The following is a 20,501-nucleotide window of genomic DNA, read 5'->3' as shown; positions in this document are numbered from 1 at the left end:
ACCCAAATGTCCATCAATGATAGACTGGATTAAGAACATGTGGCACATATACACCATGGAATACTATGCAGCCATAAAAAAGGATGAGTTCATGTCCTTTGTAGGGACATGGATGAAGGTGGAAACCATCATTCTGAGCAAACTATTGCAAGGACAGAAAATCAAACACTGCATGTTCTCACTCATAGGTGGGAATTGAACAATGAGAACACTGGACACAGGGTGGGGAACATCACACACCGGGGCCTGTCGTGGGGTTGGGGGAGCAGGGAGGGATAGCATTCAGAGAAATACCTAATGTAAACAATGAGTTCATGGGTGCAGCACACCAACATGGCACAAGTATACATATGTAACAAACCTGCACATTGTGCACATGCACCCTAGAACTTAAAGTACAATAATAAAAAAAAGATTGCTATCTAATTTTCAGAAGACAAGAGAATTATTCCAACTGTCAATTTAAGACATTACAATCATATTAAAACATCTTCCATTATTGTGATATAGATTTTCCTAAAGATTCATTCACAAATCCTATAAGAAAATTTTTTTAACTTGTAAAAATAACTAGCTTACCTGTTTTTTCCTTTTGTTCTCTATGCCTGAAAAAATGGATAATGTCTTTTGGATTAGCTACCCGATCCACAAATTTCTGGCTAAAGCGAAGAACACTGAAAGGTTCAAAACCTCCACTATAGTCCACCTGAAAACACAGAATAATCTATGAAGGCTAGGAAACAACAATTTGCCAATTTTAAAAAAACATACTAATCCTTCAGTATTCAGTGTTTATGCTTGATACTTTCAAATTTATGAATTAATTTTCTACAGTAGCTCATGATGGAGCTATATCATTTATCCTACTGAGAAACTAATGTCTGAAAGGTTTATAAGCATAAGCAAAATACTTTGTTCGACAGAATCAAGGTATTGCAATAATTTCCACAATGCAGAATGATTACATCTCTCCCTGACAACACTAATAGTCTAGGTACCTACCGGGCAAACCATCTGAAAAGGAGACAGAATTTCTAAACAATTTTCTGAGCTTTTAAAACAAACAAACAAACACACACCAAAATAAAATACTAGCCCTAGATACATTAGTAAATTGGTCTATCATCTTAGAGATGTGCCTCACGGGAACGATGAATGCTAGGAAAATCCAGGTAATAAAGAATCAAATCTGTGAGCCTTGAGAAATGACTACCTCCAAAACATGGTATCTCACTGAAACTGAGAACTTCTCTCAAGGTAGGCTCTTTCTACAGAAGTCTGTAGTAGTCAACAGACCTTTACAAAGACAAATATCACCTTTCTTTCTCAGAGATACGTTCTCCTAAACTAGCTGTTCCCAAAGCATGCTCTGGGGACCAGCACTGCACCACCTCACAGCTTATTCAGACTGCTCCCTAACTGAAGTGCTCCTGCTTTCACCCATCATCAGTATTGCTAAGGTTTTTTGTTCATTTATTTGATATTTGTGTATTATGTCTCTCTTCACATCTCTACCTCCTGTAAGCTCAACAAATTCAAAACCTCATCTGTTTTATCATCCCTATATCCTGTAGCATCCATAATAGCAGGTACTCAACAGGATTTAGTCAATGAATTCATGAATGTCTTTTAGTCAGTACAATGCAGTTTTGTAATATTACTTATAAGACAGTATGTGCTGTTTTATGAATGAATTTGTAATTTACTGTGCTTAGGAAAAGAAATGCCAATTTTCTATTAAAGTCTGGTTAGTTCTAACGCTGTTAGGCAGACACAGATGAGAAAATTGGGATCGTCTGCCATAATGAAGAGAACTGTGTGATTCCCTTAAAGTAATTATTTTTATATGACCCAGACCATCTCTTCTTTTTTTTTTTTTTTTTTTTTTTTTGAGATGGAGTCTCACTCTGTCACCCATGCTGGAGTGCAGTGGCACAATCTCAGCTTCCTGCAACCTCTAACCTTTGCCTCCCAGGTTCAAGTGATTCTCATGCTTCAGCCTCCCAAGTAGTTGGGATTACAGGCACGCGCCACCATACCTGGCTAATTTTTATATTTTAAGTAGAGACGGGGTTTCGCCATGTTGCTCAGGCTGGTCTTGAACTCCTGACCTCAGATGATTCGGCCACCTCGGCCTCCCACAGTGCTGGGATTACAGGCATGAGCCACCATGCCCACCCTTACCCAGATCATCTCTACAGCTACCATGTTATAAAAAAGAAAATACTAAATGCTAAAGCTATTAGGTCTCCCCTTCAAACTCCTCATTTATAAATGTTTGGTCATTAACAAATTTTATTGGATTTCCTCAATGTTCTAGGTATGCTGTTCAGGGCCAGGGATACAACCATAAATAAATACAATCCTGGCTGCCAAGAAATTCACAAACTGACTGGGAAGACAAACATGTAAACAGATCATTGGAAGCAGAATGTGAGTGAGTGGTGCTATAAGAGATATGAACAAAGTTGAATGAGGACACAAAGGAAGAAGCATGTTCTCTGCGGGGAGGTCCAGAAAGGCTTCTTTGAAGAGGGAAGCTTTAGGTGAGTGCTGAAGAAGATATAGAGAAAGGAGGAGGGAAGTGTGTCTCATGCAGCAGGATCAACATGGACAACGGTTCCGGTGAAATAAACTCCACTGCGCCCAGGGAACAGTAGCTTTTGGTCCGCTGAGACTTGAGCTTTGGATGTAATGGAAGGAAAAGGAGGAGCTGAAATGTTTGGTTTAGATCAGATCATGTAGACCCCTGAATGCTAACCTAAAAAATTTAGACTTTTTCCTGTTAGTGCTAGGGAACAATTAAGTTATTTTTAGCAGAAAAGACATGCAAAACTGTGTTTTACAAAGATCATTTTGGCATTAGTTTGGAGACAGAAGGAAACTGGAGGCAGAGTCCTGGTAGGAGGCTGCAGCAATAGGCCAGAAAGTGTTAATAGGGGCTTCACTATGCCAGCGACGGTGGGATAAAGAAACGGGACCAGATTACCTACCGTGCACCAGACACTACTTAATCCATTTAGATCTCATAAATCTATGAAGCGTTAGGTTGGTGCAGAAGTAATTGCAGTTTTTGCCATTACTTTCAATGACAAAATCCGCAAATACTTTTGCACCAACCTAATACAAACCAAGGGATAAGAGATGCAGTTGCTCAAGGTCATACAACTAGTGGCTGGGCCAAAATGAGGCTCAGGAAGTCTGGCTCTAGACTATACTCCTTACCTCCACAGTCTACATCCCAGGACATCTCAAATTTTAATGAACCTATACATATGTTGGAGATTTTTGTTAAAATACAGTGGGTTCTGATGCAGGGTCTGAGACTCTGCATTTTTAACAATTTCCCAGGTGACAACAACATTGCTGGTTTAAAGACTACACTCCTCGGTACCAGGCCTCAGGGGACTCCCGGAGATATAGAACAACAAGGAGGTCTACGTGAAGATTTTGAAGTCATCACTCTATTGGTGGTCATTAAAGCTGTATGCCTACACTGAAAAGACAGCTAACTATGAGATGGGAGGGATACAGATAACTCAGAGAATGCCCAAAGGTAATTCAGCAGGATGAGACATGATCTATTGGATTTAACAATTAAAGGTCATCTTTTCCACTGGATATGGTGAAGTCAGAGCCTTGGTTATAGTGAACTGAAGAAGAGAAAGTTAGATGAGAGATATAAGTCATATACTTTTGCTTTGAAAGAGTAAGTAACATGGGGTAGGAGTTAGGAAAAGGGAAAAGCATAGTGGTAAAGAACAGGTCTGTTGTTGTTTCTTTGTTTATAACACGATAGAAAGGATAAGCAGATTTATAGGCACAGGAAAGAATCCTAATAATAACCAAAATAAATAAACTGTACATAGATTAGAAGGATGCGTTATGGGGAAAAAAAATAAGAAGAAAAGAGGAAGCAGAAGAAAGTGAGTGAAATCAGGAGCACTGATTTCACTCAATGGAAGTGGGAAGTGTCTTCCCACTCTCCTGATTTCACTCAGGAGAGAAGGTAGGGGCTGCAATCTTGATGGTAGGGCCTCAGTGAGGTGACACGGAAGCAGACTAAAGGGAGATAAGAGCACATGCCACATGCCCAAGAAACTGCGAGAAGGCCAAGGTGTCTGGAATGAAGTGAGTAGAGGAGGTAGTTAAAGATGAAGTCAGAAAGCTCAGCCAATCTATTAAATATAACAACAAATTATTTAGAAAATGAGAAAAGTAAGTTACCAAACCTATCACTTAAACTGTGATTAACTCAAATCCTTATACCTTTGTTTTTGCCTCCAATGGTGATTGCTCTTCTGATTACTATGAGCACTCTCCTCACTACTTTTCAAAGAAACCATGTAAACTGTACATTACTATGCTTTGAAAATTAATAATATTCAATCTGTATAAATAGGACTTACTCGCAGTCGTACAAGAGGCTTCTCTGGCTGGCGAGAATTACCCAGACGTTCCCGTTCAGCATTTTCAAGCATTTCTTCAATCTCAAAATTTTTAAAAAGATTAAAAAATAAAGTAGTAAATTGAGTTTAGCTTGGTTGAATAGCAGCTTATTACCACAGGAATTTTCCTGAACTACATAATTATCTTTATTTCCCAGGTCATTTATGACACCTTTTCAAATATACCTTCTTGTAATGCTCCTTTAATACTATTCCTTAATGTTTTACTTTCGTGAAAGTTCTTTATAATTTTTCAATCTCTAAAGTAATTCTTTTAGAATAAAATTTAAAATATTACTACTCATGTTTCAATTTTCTACTCATGTTTCAATAAGGCTTTCCTCATCTTACCAACTTAAAACCAAGTAAGTCTAGTTTTTGCAGTCATATGATCCATGGGAGACTCACCAGAAGATTTAGGGATCTATAAGCAAGGACTTTGGATTATTTATCTTGGAAGAGTTCAAGGTAAAAGAAAATAAGACTGATGTTTTCAAATATTGGACTTGTCTCATACTCTGAGAGGACAAGATTATAACATTTTAGACTTGAAAGAGATCTGAAGACAAAAGCACTTGTTCTATATTGTTCTTAAGGGGAAAACCAAGTTACAAGGAGACAGTATTAGATTATTTTCATAAATGGTTGTGTGCATAGTGATTAGATATCTTCAGATGGCCAACTTCATAGCTGAACAATTCCAGTTCTCAGAAAGTTCTTGTGTTGGAACAAAAACTGCCTTCTTATAACTTGGTTCTGATCTCAAGAACAATACAGAACAAGTGTTTTTGTACTCAGATTTCTTTCACATCTAAGATTTTATAATCTTGTCCTTTAAACTGTCTGTAACAATGAAGTCCAACAGAACTTTCTGCAATTTTTTTATATGTGCATATTCAATTTTTTATATGTGCATTTTCAATACGGCTGCCAAAACCACATGTGGAAATAGACTACTTGAAATGTGGCTAGTACAAGTGAGAAACTGAATTTTAAATTTAAATGTAATTAATTATATATAAACAGCCACATGTGCTAGTGACTACCATATCAGACAGCACATAGAAAATCTATAAGAACATGATCTCCTAGGTCAATTATTTCAATCCAACAAGCATTTATAGAGCATCTTTTTGCCAGGTACTAGGACAAGTGCTGAGACAGAAAAGTAACACATGGGCCCTGTTCTCAAAGAGTTCAGAAGAGACTCACATGCTTATAAATAATAATATAATACAACTTAACTAAGTACAATAATAGAAAGGTACATAAAATACAGCGATGACAGAAAGTTATGTGTACACCTGGTGTTTAAAATGAACCTCTATTACTTTAACGTCACCAGCATCTACTTTACTCTCTGGATTCATGTCACCAAAGCCCACAGGATTTAGGTGAAGTTCATACAGTGGACCTCAACCAGAGGTGATTTTGCTTCTCTAAGGACATTTGGCAAGGTCAGTAAACACTGATTGTCACGACCAGTTAGAAGGGGTACTACTGGCATCTAGTGGGTACAAACCAGAGAGAATACTGCTAAACATCCCAGAGTGCATAGAACTGCCTCCCACAATAAAGAATTATTAGTACAAAATGTCAACTAAGCCAAGGTTGAAAAATGCAGGGCTGACTCCAGGGAAGGGCACATGACTCACGCCTGGATCAATCAATGCAAAAGCAAGTAATGCATTTTCTATCTCTTTGCCTTGAGAGATTGGATTTAGGGATGCCAGAATTTTAACCTACATTTGAGCTTCTGGAGTCAATCATCTTGAAACAAGCACACTTTTAGTTACGTGAGCTACACATTGCTCAAAAAGCTGTGACACTGAATGAATTACCCTATCTAAGGTTCAGTTCCTCTAAACTACAGATGGTAGAACCTACTCACATATAGCATTGTTGGCTGCTAGATTAAATGCTGTCAACAGTGCACATCATATACAGTAAATCAGTATCACTGGTCATAATTATTATCATTGTTCCTATATTACATGATTTTTCATGAAAATAAAACATAGTAGGACAGCTGACACAGAGTAAGAACTGAGTGTCAGCAAGTGATGCTAATTAAGCTGTCAACGCACATATTATGAAATGCATTAATCCACCCAACCTTAGTAGTGGCTGAAATTTTCTACAGAGATTTAGGGGTGGCAATATGCATAGAGAGGGAGGTTTGGGACTTGCGTTGCAGCAATAGGATGGACAGCAAACACATTTTTCACATTTTATTTGGGGTAGTTTTCAGGGCGAAAGGGACGCCTAATACAGATTATTAGAAGCTAAGGCTTTTCCCACACATGATAGTCCCTCATTCCTCAATCAAAGTTGCTGCTTGCTTTCAATAAATAAAATGAACAAATCATCAAATCAGGATTAAAAGGAGAAAAGATTATGTATTATGTTTTGAAAAGGAAGAAAGAAACTAGGAGAGATATTTAATTAAAGGTTTTTTTAACATCCATTATTCTTCCCTCTCAATGACTTAAAAAAAAAATCTTGGACACGATTAAACACATTCACTGAAGAACAGTGTCCTTACAGGCTTCAGGAGAATGTAATCAACATAAAGGCTTCCCTTTACTCTATTAAATTACTTAATTGAAGGTGAATAATTCTTCAACTAAAGTAGATCTCATTGACTTTATCAAAAAGAATTACCTTCTCCAAACAGAAGCTTTGTATGGCTTGGGTTACTTTAGGATTATCTGGGTTAAAAATATCTGGATGATTAGCCAGAACAATATCCTCCATGAAAAACTGCCGCACCGTGTGAAGAGGAATTTTCTGCATATTCATCTTCCTCCCTTTAATACGCAGCAAACCAACATGTCTGAAATGGAGAGAAATGAACACCACGTCACAGTGTAAATTTCCTCAAGAAAATGTGCACATGAAAGCTTCCATATTTCTTAGTTTCTACAAAAATGTTTCTTTAATCATACTCTTAAAAATAAATGTTTCTGCTAATATAACCTTAATGTTATCACAGGAAAAGATGGTAGACATTTTCCTTCCCCAGAGTAAAATCAACTCATCCATTATTATTCCTGTCTGGTCAGTCTTATAAGGAAAGATAGACATATTAAGTATAATAAAATAATATCAGGACTATGATGGTAGCATATGTAGACTATAGTATTACATCTATATACCTATGTATATGTACATACATGTACACATATAGACAAAATGATTTTGCAGTGGACTCATGAAGAAAAAAAACCAATGAACATAGATTCTACTACCATATTCCTTAACCCTATTATAACAATCAGAACAAGTGATAAAGCCCACGATAAAAATTGAGTTTAATCACTGTTAACTACTTCTTAAAATCACATCATTCCCCAAAATGTTTTAAAAATGAGATATACGATATTGTACTTATAATCCAAAATTTTCAATTAATTGGTTTTAGGAGAATTTTTTATAAATGAACTTTATGAAATTGGTAATCATCAACCTAAAGCATCTAACTTGAAATATGATAAAAATGTGCATCTTGAATTTGCCTAATGAGCAGCAAAATAACACCAATTGGATGCTCTCTTTTGAAAATGGCTTAAAATCTGGAAAACAATAAGACTACATAGGAGGATCAATTTTCAAAAATAAATCTATCATATAAATTACAATACTGCCAGTTAGCGGTAACCTTAACATAGGCCTTAAACCTATCAGATGATTAGTTATTATAGCAAAGATTTCTTAAAAATTGGCTCAAAATATATAACAATCACTCACTTCTTTACAGCTTCTCCTGGGGAAAGAGAAGTAACCACTGAGCTTCCCGGTTGTGAGATATAAAACAGCTGTTGTTCATTTTTGGTTGGAGCTATTTTACACTCATGTGCATGGCCCCAGATAACAAGATCAATGAAGTCATCCAAAAATTATTCTGGACTGAAGTTAGTACTTCCATGTTTACTCCTGTATCAAGATTTTGAAAATACAAATTTGATTAGAAAATTTCATATTAATGAAGTCTACACAGATCTTTCTTTTCCATTCACTAAAGATTTTATTGCATCCTTCTATGTACCAGAAAGTGTGCACAGGATTGGGAATGTAAAGATCATCAATACTAATTCCTGACCTTGAGAGCTTTACAAACTTATAGGACACAGACAAGTAGAAACCCTAAAAGAGAAAGCAGTCAATTCTACATTTGGAGGAAGATCATGAAAGGTTTTACATAGGAAGGATTTCCCCTTTGGTCAATCAGAAAAGCATGAACTCTATCAATAGTAGAAATCTATAAATCAGTCTAACTATACACTAGAGAAAACATACAGAAAATGAAAGTAAGTTAAGTATAAATATGTCCAGTAATCTCTTTTTACTAATAAATATAATGGGAGTAAAACTGTCAATCTCACATAAATGCTAAGAGTTTTCAATATCAAATATTAAATAAGTGATTTGCAAACTATGGTCTTATGCCTGTATCAGTTATTATTTAAAGATACATGAAATGCAAGGTGAGAGAAGACAAGAAGGAATAGTTTTCCCTAATATTAACTTACATCATTGGAGATTCAAGTAAAAGTGTTCACATACTTTAACCCCGAGCATTCATTTAATCCAACCCAATATTCTTTCATTCACCCAACAAATACTGTTACCCACTGTCTACTTTATGTCAGATGTCCCAGGCTTCTTCCAGATATGGAAGACACAGCAGTGCACAAAGTCCTTGTTCCAGTGTGGGAACAAGCAATACAGGTTGAGTCCCTAATCTGAAAATCCAAACTCCAAAATATTTTAAGCGCCAACATGGCACCACAAATGGTCAATTCCACACATAAATACTTCACACAAACTTTGTTTCATGCACAAAATTATTTTAAAACGTATAAAATTAACTTAAGGCCATGTGTGTAAGATATATAAAAAATGTAAACAAATTTCATATTTAGACTTGGGTTCCATCCCCAACATAAGTGCAAATATTCCAAAATCTGAAAAATCCAAAATCTTAAAACACTTCTGGTCCCAAGCATTTCAGATAAGGGATACTCAATGTGTAATACAATATGTATATGCATGTGTGTATGTATGCACATGCATAACTTGTTAGTGATAGGTGCTATAAAGAAAAATAAAGGGAAAAGTGACGTAGAAGTGGCATACTCCTCTCTACATAGACAGGGTAGTCAGGAAAGTCCTCTCTGACTAGCGTCAAATGAGCACAGAACTGAAATGAAGCATCAATACGCAGAGAAAGAAAGTCCTAAGCAGTAGAAGAGCAGATGGTGCTGAAGTGGGAATGTGTTCAGTGAATTCAAGGAACAGCAAGGAAAACAGAAGGGCTAAGTAGAATAAATGCAGAAAGACAGAAAATAAAATCAAAGAGTACACAGGCTTTTGCATCCAGTAATGTTTTTATGTAAAAAACATACATCTAAGGTATAAGATTATCACAACTACTAAAGAAAAGCAGAATAATTCCCAAATACAAAATGATGCCATTGTGCCTTGAGTGCTGGTTCTTTCCTAGAAGAAGAAGGGAGGATGATGCTGGTAGGCTGACTGTAGTTTGTGACCTAGAAGTGATCACAATATCCTTGTTGAAAGATTTTGCATGACCAAGTCATCTGCAGATTCAGATTCTTTATTCTTTGAAACAAGAGAAAAAAACAGTTGATGTAGAGAAACAAATGGGAAATAAGGCAAAATGCAGAAGGCTCAAGATTCTCACCCAATCTGAGAAAACCTTCTTTTTGTTAAAAATAACTCTTACAAAAGCAGAAGCATCTTAAGAATGCACACGGTGACAAATGAATCTAACAGCATTACCAAAGAATCACATAACCACAGTGAAGGGGGTGGGGAGAAAAGGAGCTAAGTAAGTTTGGAAAATTATGTTTCAATTAGATACAGAAAGGCTAAAGACTAAAATAACTTACATAAACATTGTAACCTAGTTGGGGAAGTTGTTTTGCACAGGGATATGAGTTAGTAATTTTGAAATTACTTTATAATTTCAAATTATACTAGAATTGGAAATATAATTAAACCAGGATTGAAAAAATAAGTAAATATATACATTTATAATATGACCCAGGCTTCTGTTAGACAAAGAAGTCACAAGTAAGGAAAGGGAGAAGACAAAAATGGACCTTGTAGGGCTGGATTAGAATCAGTCTGAACTTATCATTGGTTTTTTAAGCACATATATGGACGTGTATGTATGCATGGGTTACTATACACACATATATCTATTTCCATAACTCTGTTTATTCAGAGTGCTGAGCAAGCCCTGGTAGCAGTAAGCACACCTACCACCCATTTGTGGGTTTCTGAATACCACTCTCCAACAAAAAGAATCACAGAACCTTGGAGAAATGGTTGATTCCAGGGCTAAGTAGGAAAATATCAGGTTGGTGCAAAAGTAATTATGATTTTTGCCATTGTAAGAGCCAAGAGCCTTGAGCATCTTGAGGTACCAAAAAGCTAAGGTCATGCCCCCCAAACAGGTGGGGAGACATTGAAAGGACACAGCGGCCAACATAAAAGAGAATGCAATGGTCAAAGCTGGAACAATCTGAGGAACAGTAGCAACTAAAAAACTGATAGTACTGGATCTTCAAGTCCATAATGACATAAATAAATAAGTAAATAGAGAAGAAGGGACAAATTTTCCTTACAGAGAATTCCATTAATAAATATAGAAAGAATGAAGGAAATCAAAACTTACAATTAAAATACCACAGTATTAATTATTGGAAATAAGAACACCCATGGATGCTAAAATTAGTGGGTAAAAGTTTAAGGTGAAATGGGATATTTGCATAGCTCAAAGTATTTTCCCAAAAATATTTATTAACTGAAAAGTAGAAAATGGAAACTTTACAGGAGAGAAACCTGTTATACATCCCCTTAATCAAATGATGAGGGGGCAATGAGAAAAATCAACATCATATGGTGACTACTCATTCCCCTTACCAATGCTGCCATTCTACCTTTCATTCTTGCTTAAATTCTTAGAATTACTTATGAGTTTTCCTTTTAACTCATCATCCCTACTTTGACATAGTACAAAAAAGTGGTAGACCTGGGAAGCTCCACGGAAGAGAAGGAACAAAACCCAGTGGTGCAAAGTTATATGAAGACCACACATATCTGAACTCTGGCCTGCTCCTCCTTTGAAACTCACAGTTTATTCAAGAACTCACACATAAGGCAACACAAGTCAGCCTCTTAAACCCTTTCTTTTACCGAGTATTTAACATAAGTCTGCATTCACTGAATGCACAGAGTAGTCTGCATTCAATAAATGTGTTCAATAAATATAGTCGGCCCTCTGTATCGGCAGATTCGTGGATTCAACCAAAGATTGAAATATTCAGGAAAAAAACAATAAAAAATAACAATGAAAAATATAAATTTTTAAAGCAATATAGTATAACAACTATTTAAACAGTATTTACATTGTATCAGGTATTACAAGTAATCTAGAGATGATTTAAAGTACACAGGAGGATATATGTAGGTTATATGCAAATGCTATACCACTTTATTCAAGGGATTTCGGCATCCCAGGATTTTAGGTCGTGGACCCAACACCCCCCGTGGATACCAAGGGACAACTGTAATAAATTATATAGTCAGGCCCCAAATCCTTTGAGTTCTTCCCTTACAACTTCTCAGGTGTGTCCCTCCCATTTCTGTTTCATTGCCATCATTGTCACCACCTCATATTTTTACTGCAGTGATCAGCTAATAAATCTTGCTTCTTCAAGTCTGTCTTCTTTTCAATCAATCCTATATCCTGCCAACAGATTAAACTTCTTAAAACTACTAACAAAAGAGAGGTAATCTAGCTATATTTGTATATTGCGGAAGAACACTTGCATATATGCAGCAGGAAACATGTATAAGAATGTTCGTAACAGCAAGATTTATAAAAGCAAAAAACTCCTGTTCACTGACAGGAGGCAAAGCATAACTGTGCACATCAGTAAAAATAAATTACATTTCTAAGCATCAAAATGGATGAATCTCAGTAATGTAATGCTGAAAATAAGTTGGCTGTAAAATATATAGCATAATATGAGTATATATGTGATTAAACAGCAAAAAAAAGCAACGAAATAATTAATTCAAAATTAATAATGCTTCCCTTTGGGATAAGGGGAAGCAGGTGGGATCAGGGAAAAGGAATGGGATAATGGAATGGATAATCCAACAAAAAGATTCTACCTTTTTGTTGAATTGAGGAGTATTCATGGTGTATGCCTTATCCATATGTTGCAAATATTCTTGCAGGTATTAATATATACTAAAGACAATTTCAAAACGAAATCACACAAAGCAAACCTATGTTTTGTCTGATCCTGCACTGACAACATTGAAAGATTAAGGGCATTTCACTGAAATAGGTGAGTTCAGAAACAGATCTGGGAAACCTCAGCACTTGGCTCAAACTTTTTCAGAGAAAACTTTTACCTGTTCTGATGAATCACAAATAAGTTAAACCAAGAGTTCTCATCTTCTTTTGGTCTCAACATTGTTACTTTTTTATTGACAAACATTCGATAGAGCCTTTCATCTGGAATGGATCCTGAAATGGACATTAAATTATTTTTAAATTGTTTTCTTACTTTGGCTTAAAAAATGAATCTATTTTGCTTCTAAATTATATCCTTTTCAAAGTATTTCACTTTACTGTTGGGAGATACATTTGAATTCTGGAATCATTTATAAATGGGTATGTTCCAGGTTCTTTTTTTTTTATCTTTTTTTGTTTTTAATTGAGACAGGGTCTTGCTATGTTGTCTAGGCTGGTCTGAAACTCCTGGGTTCAAGCAATCTTCTCGCCTCAGCCTCCCAAAGTGCTGTGATTACAGGCATAAGCCACCATGCCTGGCTGCTCCAGGGTTTTGTTTTGTTTTTTCAACAGAGTCTCGCTCTATTGCCCAGGCTGGAGTGCAGTGGTATGATCTCGGCTCACTGCAACCTCCACCTCCTGGGTTCAAGTGATTCTCGTGCCTCAGCCTCCTGAGTTGCTGGGATTGCAGCATGCACCACCACGTCTGGCCAATTTTTGCACTTTTAGTAGAGATGGGGTTTCGCCACGTTGGACAGGCTGGTCTTGAACTCCTAACCTCAAGTGATCCACCTGCCTTGGACTCCCAAAGTGCCGAAATTGCAGGCATGTGCCACCATGCCCGGCCTGTTCCAGGTTCTTGATAAACAGTAGTTAGTTGCATTAAAAAAAATTTTCCATTTCAGGCATATATATGTTCAAAACCAGCAAAATGTAGAATAAAAATGTGAGTTTCCTATGCTTTAATTCTTATTAAAACTTCTAGTAATACTATTTTTCACCATCCCTTTGTTATAAATTATATATTCTTTTGATCTAACATATATATTATAACATGTGCAGAAATAAGTATTAAAAGGGATGATAAAAGTGTATTTAAAAACAATATTCTTATATTGTTTTAAATAAAATATATTGTGCTTTTTAAATAACTCAAAGACTTTCAAACAATTCTCATATTCCATAAGTTCATCTTGGTCTAGTGAAAGAAACTAACAAAACCAAGTCAACAAAATAGTTACAAACATTAAATATTATGAAAGGAGAAAAAGCCAGGATGCTAAGATGGAGAATTAACACTATCGAATTAAAAGGGTGGACAACACTGCTACTTTATATACAGATTAGAGAGGGTCTCAGAAGGAAAGCCAACAATGTAGAAGTCTAGGAGTTAGAAGTGGCCTAGCTCCCAAGGAGAATTCCACAGGAGTGGCCAATGGAATAAATGGCTGAGGTGGAATGCAGAACATGTAACTGGAGACAAAAAAGTCAAGACACACAAAGCCCAAGGCATTAGAAGATTAATCTACTTCAGTGTTGAAACACTGAAAACACTGGCAAAATTGAAGATGGGTAAGTAGTAAAAAGTCTGAGAGAAAAAGCAATGCAGTTTAGCCAGATGGCAGAAGCTTAAAGGGAATAGGGTGTTTGCAGGCAGACAAAGAAGTGGTGGGTGGAGCAAGGAGAACAGTGATTCCCGCTTTTGTCCAAAAGCCCAGGGGTAAGAGAACTGCATGGGACACAGGAACCTCAGGGGTCAGTTGGGCTTCACTGAAGGTTAGAAAGTAGAGACAACATTCAGAGAAGAGATAATAATGAGGAATCTGGTAATTATAAAAAGAGTTCCTAGAGTTTATAATGAAGGCTGGGGGACAGAGAAAGGTGCAGGGTGGAGACAGAGTCTAGTTAAGGAAGGTATAATAGAACAGGATAAGATAAGAGTTTGGGAGAAAATGGATGACTGGAGAGATGTGCTTCCGGTGGTGACTGAGGCATAATGAAATCTGTCCTTAGTGTGAATGGAGGAGGAAAGGCAATTTTCTGGAGATACGATCCCTAATAACACTGCAGTGATTAAAACAACTGTTAATAGCTTTTTTTAGAAAAGTATATTTCACTTCCTGCTGTATCACTTGCTGAATCAGATATAACATCCAGATTTCACTTTCCTTATCTCTAAAATATAAATAACCATGATGCTTTTCTACTTGCCAGAGGTGTTATGAAAGCTGGACAAAATTATAAGCTAGCGGTATTGTACAGTGAAGCATTAGACCTTTCAAAGACTTCCAAGATATCAAAGTGCAGTTTTGCTAATTATTCTATAATTCTAACATTCAGGATTCTACATCTGAGTCTAAAAAAACCCCAAAATAATAAATAGTAACGAAAAGACATTTTCTCACCAAAAATTTTTACCAAAACCATCCATCATTTTTTTATAGTCACCAATAAATAATAATAAGGTTTGCCCCATTTTTTCCAAACAGATACAAACTTATCTCCAAAATTTCACTTCTCAATTGTTTGAAGAATCATGCATGGACATAAAGAGTAAAATAAAACTATCTTACCTAAACCATATAGCGCAATCTTTGTGCTTCCTTTTTGAAGCAAAACTGGACTAATGTCTATCTTCTCCACGGACATTGAACGTCCAAAGTGATTTACAAATCCAGCACAACTTAAAATGTCCAGGGCGCAAAGTGCATCTGCCTACATAAAATAATTTCAAAGAACGTTAGTGTGTATGTAAAAGTATCTGCATGAATATCATATCACCCGTTAAAAGCATACTCCATATACTACTTACAAAAACAGATGAGGACAGTGTCTTCTCAAAACAAAATTACAACAGTAAAAGTATTTGCTACATTTTTTTGTACTACAAATCACCTACAGCAACTGGAATCACATGCCAAATGCAAGGTTAACATCTCACCAAAACTTAGGATGTCTTGGCCACAAAAAAATAAAAATCAGTCATGAGATAAAAGCTTTGTAATATTAAGCAAACCTCTTAAAGCCTGGGGAAAAAAGACCATAGATCATCAGCGATTCATAATATTAGTAACCAGATAAAATGAAAAAATACTTTGAGGGTACGATCTCTAGTCTTACCTACATATCAAACAGATAATCTAATTTAAGATTAGATTATCTAACAGATAGTCTAAATTGAGATCAGATTACCTAACAGATAGTCTAAATTGAGATTAGATTATCTAACAGATAGTCTAAATTGAGATTAGATTACCTAACAGATAATCTAAATTAAGATAATCTAATTTAGATTTAAAGATGTTCATGAAACAATCATTTCCTAAAAGTGAGATTTTATAAGACAGTTATAAAAACACTGGCAAACTGTAAAGAACTATACAAACGTTAGGTGTTCACTCCTACTCCTGGCTTCTTACTGTTAACATCAGTACTAATGAAATAAAAGCATCGCTCATACACCAATTCTTAGTCCAGATTTTTTAAAAAATCTAAAAAGCAGTATAAAAGTTTGTATGAATGTGAAAAGTCAACTTTTTAAATCAATTTGACTACTACACACTGAGAAAAAGGGGAGGCATGCTCTCCACAGACAAACTAAACTGATCATTTCCAAAATTCCAACAAACCGTAAGAAAACAATAATTACCCCCGTGGGATCGTCATGATTGCCATGAATACTAAACACTGGAATTGAAATGTTGAGGTTGCCATCTTGATAGTTCACCCATGGAAACCTTAAAAAAAAAAAAGTTATTTAAAATGTCTACAAGGGACAAAAGCTGTTTTCCCTAAGATTCTCCTCCAAAATATTAATGCAATCATAGGCAAACTGCATAATCTACATTGGCATATGATCACTAGCTTAGAGCTTTAAAAAATAAAATCGTAGGTGACAATTCATTTCAATTAGTTTGAAAATAAAGTACTACATTTTAAAGAAACCCCAACTATATTAAACAGTGCTTGTGGTATGTATGAGTAGTACATCTAATTAATGAAAAGTAAATAGGCCTTCAAAATTTTAAAACTTAGCATATGGTTTTATTCATAGTGGGGGGAGGGAAGAAAACCCATATACTTTAGAATCCCAAAGAGGTAAATTAAAACTCTGAGCTCTATCAATTATGACCTGTGCAAATTAAAGTCTCCTGTCAGCCCCTGCCCCCAGCCATACAGCTCCCCTTCTCAGAGGCAAATAATGTCAGCAATTCCTAGTGCATTTTTCAAAAGGATCCTATACCTATACACACAAATAGATTTTCTTCCTCCTTACATAAATGATACAAAAATACAGATTTCTGCATACTGCTTTTATTACTCAACATATTTTAGAAATCATTCCACATCAGTACATTCTTCTGCTCTGTCAGTCACACAGTACTCCATTACATGGATTATCATGATGTGTTTGAGCAGTTCCCTACCAATGGACATTTAGATTCTGTGCAGTCTTGTTTTACAAACAATGCTACAGTGAGTAATCTTGTACAAAGTAATTTTGTACGGAGTGATCTTGTACAAAGTAATCTTGTTGCCCTTGTGAGTCGACCTGTAAAGGGATACCGGAAGGGAACTGTTAAGTCAAAGAGTACGTGCATTTGTAATTTTGATAGACACTGCCAATTTCCCACCACAGCGATTTACACATAATGCAATGGCAATGCACAAGAGGGACAGTTTCCCCCTACCTCATTAACATAGTATATTATCCAGCTCTTAAATCTATGCTAGTAGATCTCAATGCTAGCAGCATGTTGGAATTATCTTGGGGATCTTTTAAGAAATGCCAATGCCCATGACATATTTAGAGAGACTCTAAGTCAGTTGGCCTGGAGACGGGGCATCCATATTTTTAAAGGTTCTTAGGTAACTGTACTGTGCACTCAGGATTGAGAGTCACAGACCTATGCCAACCTGATAGGAGAAAAATTTCAGTATAGCTCTTTTCTTATGAGTTAGATCAAACTTTTAAAAATACATTTAGGCCGGACTCCGTGGCTCACGCCTGTAATCCCAACACTTTGGGAGGCCGAGGTGGGCAGATCACTTGAGGTCAGGAGTTCGAGATGAGCCTGGCCAACACGGTGAAACTCCGTCTCCATTAAAAACACAAAAATTAGCCGGGCATGGTGGCACGCGCCTGTAGTCCTAGCTACTTGGCAGGCTGAGGCAGCACAAGTGCTTGAACCTGGGAGACGGAGCTTGCAGTAAGCCGAGGTCGCGCCACTGCACTCCAGCCTGGGCGACAAAGCAAGACTCTGTCTCGAAAAAAAAAAAAAAAAAGGTTAAATGTCATGTTATTTCCTTTTCTGTGAAGTATGTCCATCTTCCTTATTTCTTACTAACTCATGAATGTTATTGTCTTGAAAGAACTGCTTATTGGGGAATTCAGCCTTAATTTGCAATTGGTTGCAATTATTCCTCCTGATTGAACTCTGACTTCTGGCTTTGCTTCAGGCAGTTTTTGGCATACAGAAATTTATTTTTGCAAAGACAAATGTATGAATCTTTAAGGCTTCTGGATCTTATATCATACTTAGAAGGCTTTCCAACATCTAGATTTTTAAAATACGTCTAACAGTTTCTCCTAGTAGTTTTACTGAATCCATTATTTCCCCTACATTATGAGCCAGTGACCTTCATCAAATACTAAATTCCTATATGTATTTGAGGCTATTTCTGGAGTTTCTATTCTCTTTCACTTACCTATCTACCAATTCATAAGCCATACCACATTTTCAATTATTGTAACATTGTTATACTTCAAATCTAATTGGCTATTAACTCCTTAGTAGTCTTCTTTTTCAGGATTTCCCTATCTTTGTCTATTTTCTACATGAACTGTAAACTGGAAGATTAAATTATCCAAAATGTAACACAAAGAGGTAAAGTTATGGGCAGTATTTTTTTTTAACAGTATGATATATAAATGATATTCAGAAAGACAAGGGAAACAATATTTGAAAACATAATGAATAGGAATTTCCCCAAGTTGCTGAAAAACAGTAATACTACACTAAATATATGATAAAGCCCACACGGGACAAACAGAATTAAATCCACAGCTAAGTAAGACTGCAATATGTTAAGAACAACAAGAAAATCTTAAGTGTTACCTGAGTATTGTCTTTATGCTAGTCACTACTCTAAGCATTTTTCTTATCATCTCAGTCTTCTCAACTCTGTAAGATTGGCACATTTCTTACCCATGTCATGAATGACAGAACTAAGGTGGAGTGGTTAAGTGACTAATGTAGTTTTACAACTACTAAATGACAGAACCAGGATTTGAACTCAGACTGTTTTTTACCGGAACCCATGCTCTTAATCACTATGCTAAACTTTCTAGCAACTCAACTAACAGTAGACTCCTCAACAGCAACAACAAAAAAAGAGTTTACCACCCACCGACACCGCATGAAAAAACTATTGAAAACTGTACTTCAGAAAGAAGGAAACTAAATCTACACAAAAGAAATGAAATACAAGAAACAACAGTGAGCAAAGAAATAGCTAAACATGTATATAGGGTGGGGAAACAGTTTTCAAAACAGAATGCAATTTAAAAATAAGATAAAAGAAAGAAAACACTAAAGTCAAAAAATGTCCCGGCTCGGTGCAGTGGCTCACGCCTATAATCGGCTCACGCCTATAATCCCAGCACTTTGGGAGGGCGAGGTGGGAGGATCACTTGAGGTCGTCAGGAGTTCAAGACCAGCCTCACCAACCTGGTGAAACCCCATCTCTACCAAAAACACATAAAAAAATTAGCTGGGCATGGTGGTGCACACTTGTAGTCCCAGCTACTCAGGAGGCTGAGGCAGGAGAACTGCTTGAACCTGAGAGATAGAGGTTGCAGTGAGCCAAGATCGTGCCTCTGCACTCCAGCTTGGGCGAGAGAGTGAGACTTCTTCTCAAAAAATAAAAAATAAAAAATGTCTCGAGTTTTAGATTTGAATAGAAGGAGAGCAGAGACACTGATCACAATTTTTACAAACAAGGACGAAGTATTATACAAATCTTTTAAAACTCAATTTTATATGCGGCCAAACTATCAATCAAGGGGAAAGTAAACATAAACATTTTCATGTAGACAAAATCTCAAAAAAAAATTTACCTCCCAATATAAAGTCACACTTTAAAAAATAAATAAGAAATAAATATGGGCTAGGCATGGTGGCTCACAACTGTAATCACAGCACTTTGAGAAGCTAAGGTAGGAGGACTGCTTGGGCCCAGGACCAGCTGGGCAACATAGTGAGACCCCATCTCTAACATAATTTCTTAAAAATTAGCTGGGTGTGGTGGCTGATATGGTTTGGCTCTGTGTCCCCACCCAAATCTCATCTTGTAGCTCCCACAATTACCACGCGTTGTAGGAGGGGCCTCGTGGGAGATAACTGAATCATGGGGGCGGGCCTTTCCTGTGCTGCTCTAGTGATAGTGAATAAGTCTAAAGATATCTGATGGTTTTAAAAATGGGAGTTTCCCAGCACAACCTCTCTCTTTGCCTGGCACCATCCATATAAGACATGACTTGCTCCTCCTGCCTTCAGTCATGATTGTGAGGCCTCCCCAGCCATGTGGAACTGTAAGTCCATTAAACCTCTTTCTTTTGTGAATTGCCCAGTCTCGATTATGTCTTTATCAGCAGCATGAAAACGGACTAATACAGTGGCACATGCCTGTAGTCCCAGCTACTTGGGAGGCTG

At 36.5% G+C, this 20,501-nt stretch overlaps 1 protein-coding gene across 1 annotated transcript in view; it reads right to left on the bottom strand.

Moving 5' to 3' along the window:
- Nucleotides 1-20,501, bottom strand: part of MRE11 (MRE11 double strand break repair nuclease) — a 51,030-nt gene that overhangs the window by 20,105 nt on the left and 10,424 nt on the right. The window contains 7 exon segments of the mRNA XM_017882019.1: nucleotides 580-706; nucleotides 4,410-4,490; nucleotides 7,113-7,284; nucleotides 8,199-8,384; nucleotides 12,906-13,020; nucleotides 15,360-15,501; nucleotides 16,436-16,523. Of these exon segments, the coding sequence (XP_017737508.1) occupies nucleotides 580-706; nucleotides 4,410-4,490; nucleotides 7,113-7,284; nucleotides 8,199-8,384; nucleotides 12,906-13,020; nucleotides 15,360-15,501; nucleotides 16,436-16,523 (911 nt within the window).

The sequence above is a fragment of the Rhinopithecus bieti genome, unplaced genomic scaffold (genome assembly GCF_001698545.2).
Source record: "Rhinopithecus bieti isolate Rb0 unplaced genomic scaffold, ASM169854v2 scaffold_12653, whole genome shotgun sequence".
Taxonomy (NCBI): domain Eukaryota; kingdom Metazoa; phylum Chordata; class Mammalia; order Primates; family Cercopithecidae; genus Rhinopithecus; species Rhinopithecus bieti.
This window is presented reverse-complemented; position numbering and strand designations above follow the sequence as displayed.